Source organism: Salvia hispanica, chromosome 3, assembly GCF_023119035.1.
Source record: "Salvia hispanica cultivar TCC Black 2014 chromosome 3, UniMelb_Shisp_WGS_1.0, whole genome shotgun sequence".
In the NCBI taxonomy this organism is placed as follows: Eukaryota; Viridiplantae; Streptophyta; class Magnoliopsida; order Lamiales; family Lamiaceae; genus Salvia; species Salvia hispanica.
The window spans coordinates 55,019,311-55,028,468 of record NC_062967.1 but is presented as its reverse complement, the minus strand read 5'-3'; the positions used below and the strand labels follow the sequence as shown (position 1 = coordinate 55,028,468).

The 9,158-nt window shown below is 39.4% G+C and overlaps 2 protein-coding genes across 2 annotated transcripts; both read left to right on the top strand.

Moving 5' to 3' along the window:
• Positions 1 to 363: 363 nt before the first annotated feature.
• On the top strand, positions 364 to 1,537 carry LOC125211795 (peroxidase 41-like). Its single transcript, XM_048111729.1, has one exon. It carries the CDS (start codon positions 375 to 377, stop codon positions 1,395 to 1,397), a length of 1,023 nt encoding a protein of 340 aa, XP_047967686.1. The 5' UTR covers positions 364 to 374; the 3' UTR covers positions 1,398 to 1,537.
• Positions 1,538 to 5,488: 3,951 nt separating this feature from the next.
• LOC125211794 (endoglucanase 1-like) lies at positions 5,489 to 8,430 on the top strand. The gene is made up of 5 exons (XM_048111728.1): positions 5,489 to 5,736; positions 6,064 to 6,273; positions 6,354 to 6,647; positions 7,484 to 7,645; positions 7,728 to 8,430. The coding sequence occupies exons 1-5, from the start codon at positions 5,521 to 5,523 to the stop codon at positions 8,325 to 8,327; spliced, it is 1,482 nt and encodes a 493-aa protein (XP_047967685.1). The 5' UTR covers positions 5,489 to 5,520; the 3' UTR covers positions 8,328 to 8,430.
• The last annotated feature ends 728 nt before the right edge of the window (positions 8,431 to 9,158 follow it).

Below are 9,158 nucleotides of genomic sequence, written 5' to 3'. Positions count from 1 at the left end.
TTTTGGGTTGTCCCACTAAAAATGAAACATTTTCTAAAATGGAAACATCACTCTATCTACTTTTCCCTCTCTCTTACTTTACTCTCTCTTTATTAACTCACAAAACAAGCATAAAATTTTGTGCCAGAAACCAAATGTTTCATATTTATTGGGACGAGGGAGTATATATATAATGAAAAGAAGAGTTTTTTTTTTTTTTTCAATTTCGAAAAGCAGGGAGGAGTTATCGTCCACACAGATGAGGGAAGGAAGTAATTGAAAATAGGAGTGAGTGAAAATCGCAAAGCCAGTAACTGAAAATAGTAAGTAAATGGATGCTTAAAAGCAAAGGGAGGTGCGTCTAGCCTCGTCCTCCACCACCAAACCAATAAACAATGTCGTCGTCACTCCTTCCTCTTCCTCTTCTTCTTCTTCTTGTCCTCCTCCTGAGCACGAGCACGGGCACGGTGCAATCGGAAAAGCAACCAAAGCTGAAAACCGATTACTACAAAAAGAGCTGCCCCAACTTCGCCAAGATCGTCCAAGAGGTGATCACCGACAAGCAGCTCGCCGTCCCCACAACCGCAGCCGGCGCCCTCCGCCTCTTCTTCCACGACTGCGTCGTCGGCGGCTGCGACGCCTCCCTCCTCCTCGGCTCCAGCCACAGCTCCCCCGCCTCGGAGCGAGACCATGAAATCAACCACTCCCTCCCTGGAGACGCATTCGACGTGGTGATCCGCGCCAAGCTCCGCCTGGAGCTGGAGTGCCCGGGCATCGTCTCCTGCTCGGACGTCCTGGCCGAGGCCACCCGCGACCTCATCACCATGGTAGGGGGACCCTTCTACCCGGTCCCCCTCGGCCGCCTCGACAGCCCCGAGCCCCACGCCTCCAAAATCGAGGGCCACATCGCCACCCCAAACATGTCCCTCACCAAAATCATCGACATGTTCTCCGTGAAAGGCTTCTCCGTACAGGAGATGGTCGCGCTCTCCGGGGCCCACACCGTCGGCTTCTCCCACTGCTCCGAGTTCGCCAACCGCATCTTCAACTTCAGCGCCACGGAGGACCACGACCCCACCATGAACCCCGACTACGTGGACGGCCTCCGCAAGCTCTGCGTCAACTACAAGACGGATCCCACCATGGCGGCCTTCAACGACCCAATGTCGCCAGGGAAGTTCGACAACACCTACTTTGTCAACCTCCAGAACGGCCTGGGCCTGCTCGCTAGTGATCAGATCTTGGCGTTGGATCCACGGACCAAGCCTTTCGTCGACACCTACGCTAAGGATCAGACCAAATTCTTCCAGGACTTCGCCAAGGGGATGGAGAAGGTGGGAATGCTGGATATCAAGACTGGGGATAAGGGAGAGGTGCGGAAGAGATGCGACACTCCAAATACTATCAAATTTCATTGATATCTATACATTAATTAATTTCTGTGTTTGTGTTTCATACATATACTTGGAAGAAGAAAACAAAAGGGTAAAACAAGAATGATTGTTTGATGTAAATCAGAATAATCTATTTCATTTGCATTTCTGATTTGTTGTCATCATTTTCATGTTGTAGTTGATATTTGGTTTTGGAGATGTGTAGCGTGGTGGTGGGGCGTTTTATTAACTATAATATTTATAAATAAAACGCATACATATATACATAAAATTAATGATCATGTGTTCCGATATTTCATTCATTTTCTTCATCGTTTTTCCTTTGTCATCAAATAGTTGGAATATAATTAATTCTCGCACATTGATTGCTATTAGTCAGATTGAGGACTACTTATAGCCAATATTAATGCTCCTTGTCACCAATTTAATTCCATAATTTACACTGAAACTTGATCATGTAAAAGTCTTTTATTTAAGACGGAATCCGTCAAACACAAGTTCATTAGCATGTTCGCGGAACCAATATAATTGTCCTTGGGTTGGACATATCTATAAACTCGGGAAAGAAAGTTACTCCCTCCGTTTTGGCATGGTGTTTAACGTACGTTGAATTTGTTAAATAAATAGATAAAAATAGTAAGAGAAAGAAAAAAAGTTGAGAGAATAAAGTAGAAAGTGAATAAAATAGAGAGAATAAAGTAAGAGAGAGAAAAATAAGAAAGAAAAAAAAAAAGTTACTCCCTCCGTCCCTTATAATTCGTCACAATTTGACCCTGTACGGGTTTTAAGAAATGTACTCCCTCCGTCCCTGAAAATTTGTCACATGTTTCCTTTTTCGTCCGTCCCTAAAAATGTGTCACCTTTCACTTTTACCATATTTGGTAGTGGACCCTACATTCCACTAATTCATTCTCACTCACATTTTATTTTAAAACTAATATATAAAAATATGACCCACATGTCACCAACTTTTTCAACCCACTTTCTATTACATTTCTTAAAACTACTGCCTTGCCGGGCCAAATGTTGCCAAATTTTAAGGGACAGATGGAGTAATAGAAAGTGAGTTGAAAAAGTTGGTGGCATGTGGGTCCTACTTTTATATATTAGTTTTATAATAAAATGTGAGTGTAAAAGAGTTAGTGGAATGTAGGGTCCACTACTCAAAATGGTAAAAGTAAAAGGTGACAAATTTTTAGGGACGGACAAAAAAGGAAATATGTGACAAATTTTCAAGGACGGATGAAGTACTATATATGGAAGACTCAACTTTGAGGGAACTTTTCGAAACGGAAAAATGACTCAACTATGAAGGAATGGAGGGAGTATTTATTAAGCTAGAAAGAGGTTATTGGCAATTGAAACATAAAATAAATGTAACAATATCCCACATCGGTGTACACAAAGAGCTTTATCTATTATATAAGTCTCATGGACCTCTACTATCACCAATTGGTTTTAGGATGAAACTCGTGTATTTCTATTAAAGGTAAGATGATCAATGTTTACACGACAAGGGTACCTCAAGATCACGTTCTTGAGGTGATGAATGAAAGTGAAATATAGTTTGTACGCGCACCAAAACATAAATGTCCTTGCCAATCTCCACTTTGTAGAGAGCAATGCATCGTGTGCTAGCAAATAATGCAAAGTGCTTTAGGCGCTTCTTAAGCTTTGGTGTGATGATTGTTTGCGAGTGTGTCTGATCGTTAAATTGGACGGTTGCAACTTGCAAGCACACATGTACGTACCAGCAAATTCTTCACTCTTGCGAGCACGGGTTGATATTAATTGGCATGTTGAGTCAGTTTTACGTCGTGACCAAAAAAGTATGTTGTTCTTTTGGATATACTCCCTCCATTCTATAGAAATAGGCATTGTTTTTTTTTTTTCACTTGTCTCATACAAATAGTCCATATCGACTATTTCTTTTTCCTACTCTTTTATTTCATTATTTATGGGCTCCACTATCTTTTAAAATTTCATCAATTATACATTAAAACTCATGACAACCATAAATGACCTTCCTATGGGATGGATGGAGTATTGAATTTTATTAAATATAAATATTCACGATATTCATATTATAAAGATCAAAGCTCTATCTCGTCTCCACATTAGTATGATAGGGTTCGGCGGTACACACCTGAAGTATGATTGGGTTCGATGGTGTACATCCGAATTCCACATTAGTATAATATTATCCGCTTTGGGCAAAACATTCACGGTTTTGCTCTTGGGAGACTCTTCAGAATGCCTCATACTAAGAGCATCCACAATAAGAATAGGTCAGCCATAGGCCAGCCACTCTCTCTCTCTGCCACGTCATCAGTACTAAAAATCCATCTGTCACATCAGCATTTTACTCAAATAGGTTAGTCATAGGCCAACCGCAATAAAAATAATACAAAAACAGCTACATTTACGGAATAAAATTTACAATTAAATTACGGAATTAAATTTACGACACATATACGGGAAAAATTCGTTAATTTTATTTAAATAAAAAAAGTACATTAACTAAAAATAAAAAACATTACTCCCTCCGTCCCGCTTAAGATGACACGTTTTCCTTTTTAGTTTGTCCCAACTAAGATGACACATTTCCTTTTTTGGTAACTTTCCCTCTCGAATTAATACATTCAACCACTTTTTCCCACTCTTATTAAAATATCCATCTTTCTTTATCTCTTTACTTTTATACTTACACCCACCTTCTCTCTCTCCAATTAAACACTTTAACCAATAATTCCTAAAATCCCGTGCCGGCTAAGCAATGTGTCATCTTAGCCGGGATGGAGGGAGTACATAATAAAAAAAAATCCGGGCTTCCACACACGAGCCACCTGCCCACTCTACTCCTCACTAGTTTGCCGCTAGCCGAACGGGGGTCTCGCGGAGAGGCCCCTGCGACGCTATGACATGTTTCTGTTTTAGGTCTTAATTTTGTATTGGGCCTAGCCCGTCATCTGTGTGCCTATTTAAAAAAAAAATGCAACCGGACAAAATGAAACTAAAATCGCGTTTATATAGTTTTTCAAAAATTAAATTTTTTTTTTAAAAATAGCCCTGGTCGATTGGCACGCCACAATGGCGGCTAGCGCATCGGCCAGCGCCATCAAATCGGCTAGCCCACGCCGATTTCTTCGCCGATTTTGCGCTGGCCGATTCCAATAGTTCGGCTAGCCGACCGGCTAGCGACGCGAATCGACTAGCCGCTATTGTGGATGCTCTAATGAAGTTGAGGTAGCTCATATATATGATTGCAACTCTTACTCATTCTTCGGTATGGGAATATGGTTTGCTCCACCACAAATATCAATTTAATGTAGTACTCCCTCCGTTCCATAGTAGTGAAGTCATTTCCTTTTTTAGTAAAATTCAACAAGCTTCTTCTCACTTACTTTACTCTCTACTACTTTATTCTCTTTTCATCTCTCTATTTTTTTTATTTCCACTTTATTCTTCATTTAATTAACCCACTTAACACAAATTTTAATTAACTCATTTAACACAATTTTTTTAAATCACGTACCGAAAAGAAACGGCCCCACTACTAAATGGAGGGAGCACTAAATAAATGTGATAGAAGGAGACAAATTTTCAATTATACTAGTACCAGTAACAAACAAAATCTGGATGCGGCTTTGGCGATAATAGATGACGAACATCCGTGACCAAAAAAATGAGACTTTATGAGCAAATTCCCAAAATACCGTTCCCCTTTAATTACGCCTTCTATTTACCAAAATCACGCACACCCATCCTCCGTTCTTTTTTTTCTTTTCCACCTAAAATCTCTCCTTATATTACTCCATCAAAAAGTAGTAAATCAAAAGTAACAATTTATTGGTTATTATTAAATATTATTGCATTATAAATGATATAAACTCGTGAATCAACATGAGATTCAAGGTGTTGTAATGATTGTGTAGTTTTTCCATTTACGGTTTACCTCCTCGGGATAAATTTTGTATCTTTCCCCATAGAAAATCACGTGACATTTGTCGCAGTTGATCCCGTGACTCAAATCCATTCGCCTCTGTCTCTCTCAACTGCTAATTAACCAACTCTCTAACTGCCTTATTCTATTCTATATAAAGTGTGTGCTCCATTCTATACAAGTAGAATCCATTTTAGAATTATCATGTTTTCATCAGCTACTAAGCATATTCTATGCTTGTTTTCAACTATTCTCTGCTTTGCCCTCTTATCTTGCTATGCATTCACTCCACAAGACTATGCCGATGCACTTGAAAAATCCATCCTCTTCTTCGAGGGACAGCGCTCTGGCAGATTACCCACCAACCAGCGGCTCACGTGGAGGGCTGACTCTGCCCTCTCCGATGGCTCCGGTTACCACGTAAACTTCATATACTCATATACTATCTAGTTATAGCAGTTACTCCCTCTGTCCTGTCCCCTAATATATGTCCCACACACGAGTTTTAAGAAATGTAAAAATAAGTGAGTTGGAAAAGCAGTGGTACGTGAGTCCTACTTTTATTTATTAGTTTTATAATATAATGTAAGGGAAAATGAGTCAATGGAACGTGAGTTAATTGTCAAAATTAGTACAAGTGAAATGGAAGTAATTAATAACGGACAGACGAAAATGGAAACTGGGACATATAATTGGGGACGGAGGGAATAGTTCATTTTTATCTAAAAAAAATTGATTCATTTTCAGGTAGATCTAGTTGGAGGATACTATGATGCAGGGGACAACGTCAAGTTCGGCCTCCCGATGGCTTTTACTACAACACTAGTGAGTTGGAGTGTGATTGAGTTCGGTAGTTCGATGGGGAGTCAAGTGGAAAATGCACGTGAGGCGGTGCGTTGGGGGGCGGATTATCTGCTCAAGGCAGCGACAGCTACCCCGGGGGCCTTGTACGTGCAAGTAAGCCCGCCCTCGCACCTCGTCTTGTAGTATACTACTTACTTTGTGTTTGGATATAAGAGTTGTATTGATGGGAACAGGTGGGAGAGGCCAACAACGATCACCGTTGCTGGGAACGACCCGAGGACATGGACACGGCCCGCAATGTGTACAAAGTGACTGCTCAAAGCCCTGGATCAGATGTAGCAGCAGAGACAGCTGCTGCATTGGCAGCTGCTTCCATTGTCTTCAAAGATTGTGATTCTTCTTATTCAAATAAGTTGCTCAAAACAGCAATGGAGGTATTTGATTTTGCAGACAGGTATAAGGGGGCTTATAGTGACTCTCTTGGATCAGTGGTGTGTCCATTTTACTGCTCCTACTCTGGATACCATGTAAGAAATAATTTCATCGCTTTAAAAGAAAAATATGCACCCTTAAATGCATAACAAAGAACCAAAACAATAGCCTAAGTGAGACTTTTCCTTTTTTGGCAACAATCAACTCACTCCTCTCTCCTACTTTATCTTCTCATCTCATCTACTTTATCCTCTCTCTTACTTTATTGTTTCTTTTTCTTTCTTACTTTATTTACTCTCTTTCCCTTTCTTACTTTACAACTAATAATTTAATTCACTAAACACCACTATCTAAATTCTTGTACCAAAATAGAAACGCCTCGCTTAGGCCAGGAAGGGAGGGAGTAAACCGTTACTACCTCCGTCCCCCAAAATTTGCTACACTTTGACCCGACACGGGTTTTAAGAAATGTAATGGAAAGTGAGTTGAAAAAGTTGGTGGGAAGTGGGTCCTACTTTCAAAGTATTAGTTTTATAATTAAATGTGAGTAGAAATGAGTTAGTGGAATATGGGGTCCACTACCAAAAATGGTAAAAGTGAAGTGTATCAAATTTTCAGGGACGGACCGAAATGGTAATATGTATCAAATTTTCAGGGACAGAGGTAGTATAAGAGAATCATTTTTACTTCGTTTTTTAGTTCATTATATACAATTCGAATATAGGACAAACTGGACGTTATAAAAATGACTGTAAACTGGACATTATAAAAATGACTGTAATTTTTCTATAATGAACTAAAAACAAAGTAAAAATAATCATATGTTGACCTATCTCTTTTTGTATTCTGCAATTAAAATTGGTTCAGCATTGATCACGTACAACAAGTAATATTTGGATTAAATTGAACATATATATAAATGTGGATGCAGGATGAGCTGTTGTGGGGAGCATCGTGGCTTCATAGAGCTTCAACAAACCAATCATATTTGTCTTACATTCAATCCAATGGCCACGTTCTTGGAGCTGATGATGATGTTTATTCTTTTAGTTGGGATGACAAGAGAGCTGGGACCAAAATACTACTCTCTCAGGTGTTGTATACAATCACTTTTTTGCATATAGTATTTGATTGTGTCTGTGCTAATAATATTAATATTAATAATAATAAATCAGGGGTTTTTGGAGAAAAATATTGAAGGTTTAGAGGTGTACAAATCACATTCAGACAATTATATATGTTCCCTAGTTCCAGGGTCACCTAATTTCCAGGCACAGTACACTCCAGGGGGGCTTTTGTACAAAGGAAGTGAAAGCAATCTCCAATATGTAACCACATCAAGCTTCCTCATGTTGACATATGCCAAATATGTGAAGAACCACGGCAGCGGTGGCGGTGGGGGGACGTGCGGCGTCAGCGCCGACAAGGTTGTGGAGTTGGCAAAGAAACAGGTGGACTACATACTAGGAGATAATCCAGGCCAGAGGTCCTACATGGTGGGGTTCGGGGAGAGGTATCCGCAGCGGCTGCACCACAGAGCCTCTTCCTTACCCTCACTCCACGCACACCCTGCTCGGATCAGCTGTGGTGATGGATTCCAGTATCTAAACACGCCGTCGCCCAATCCAAACATTCTTGTCGGAGCAATCGTTGGCGGCCCAGACAGTCAAGACAAATTTGCAGATGACCGGAATAATTATCACCAATCTGAGCCCGCCACTTATATCAACGCCCCATTTATCGGCGCACTCGCTTTCTTTTCTCATCATCTTTAACTTCTTTATGTAGTATACTCCTTCTGTCCCTCATTAGTTTTCTTTAATTTCATCTAAACAATCGAAGAGATTTTGTGCCTTTTGCATGTGAAGATCTTTAGAACTCTGACAATGGATCATTTTACTGTTTCCAAACTTTAGTTTCGAATTTAGTGTTGACTAAACTTATTAAAATTGCTTAAGTCATAAATAAAAAAGATACATAACTCCTGCATAAATTATGAAAAGAAGGACGAAAAATATGAGTCATATTTCTATGTCTATTATCTACTCCCTCCGTCCCACTTAAAATGCAACATTTGGAAATCGGCACGAGATTTTATGTAGTGTTGTTTTGTGAGTTAATGAAGAGAGAGTAAAGTAAGAGAGATGAAAAAGTAGAGATAGAGTTGTTTCCATTTTAGGAAACGTTTCATTTTTAATGGGACAACCAAAAAAGGAAAACGTTGCATTTTTAATGGGACAGAGGGAGTACTATTTAATTATATAAAGTTAGGGATGTAATCAAATACAAACTCTAAATAATGTATAATTTTCAAACTATGATCTAGACTGTTAGAAAGTATCAACAAATGACAAAATAATAGCAATAGAAAATGTCAACACAATGTCACGGTTGATGTTGTGTTGATGACAATGTGTAGACATATTTTGTTGCTGTAATTTTGTCATTTGTTGACATTTCCTAACGATACAGATCATAGTTTGGAGGTTGTATAATATGTAGAGTTTGCATTTTATCACTACCCTAGTGATACACTTATGGAAGACAAGACTTGCCAAGGCTAAGCAAGTTATATTTTAGGTTTTATTTATTTCCTAGTTTATAGA

Bases quoted from the DNA above. Each gene is read 5' to 3' on its own strand.
- LOC125211794 (XM_048111728.1), top strand. From the start codon at position 5,521: ATGTTTTCATCAGCTACTAAGCATATTCTATGCTTGTTTTCAACTATT. The intron at 5,737-6,063 runs GTAAACTTCATA...ATTCATTTTCAG, and splicing joins CCGATGGCTCCGGTTACCAC to GTAGATCTAGTTGGAGGATA. The intron at 6,648-7,483 runs GTAAGAAATAAT...ATGTGGATGCAG, and splicing joins GCTCCTACTCTGGATACCAT to GATGAGCTGTTGTGGGGAGC.
- LOC125211795 (XM_048111729.1), top strand. From the start codon at position 375: ATGTCGTCGTCACTCCTTCCTCTTCCTCTTCTTCTTCTTCTTGTCCTC.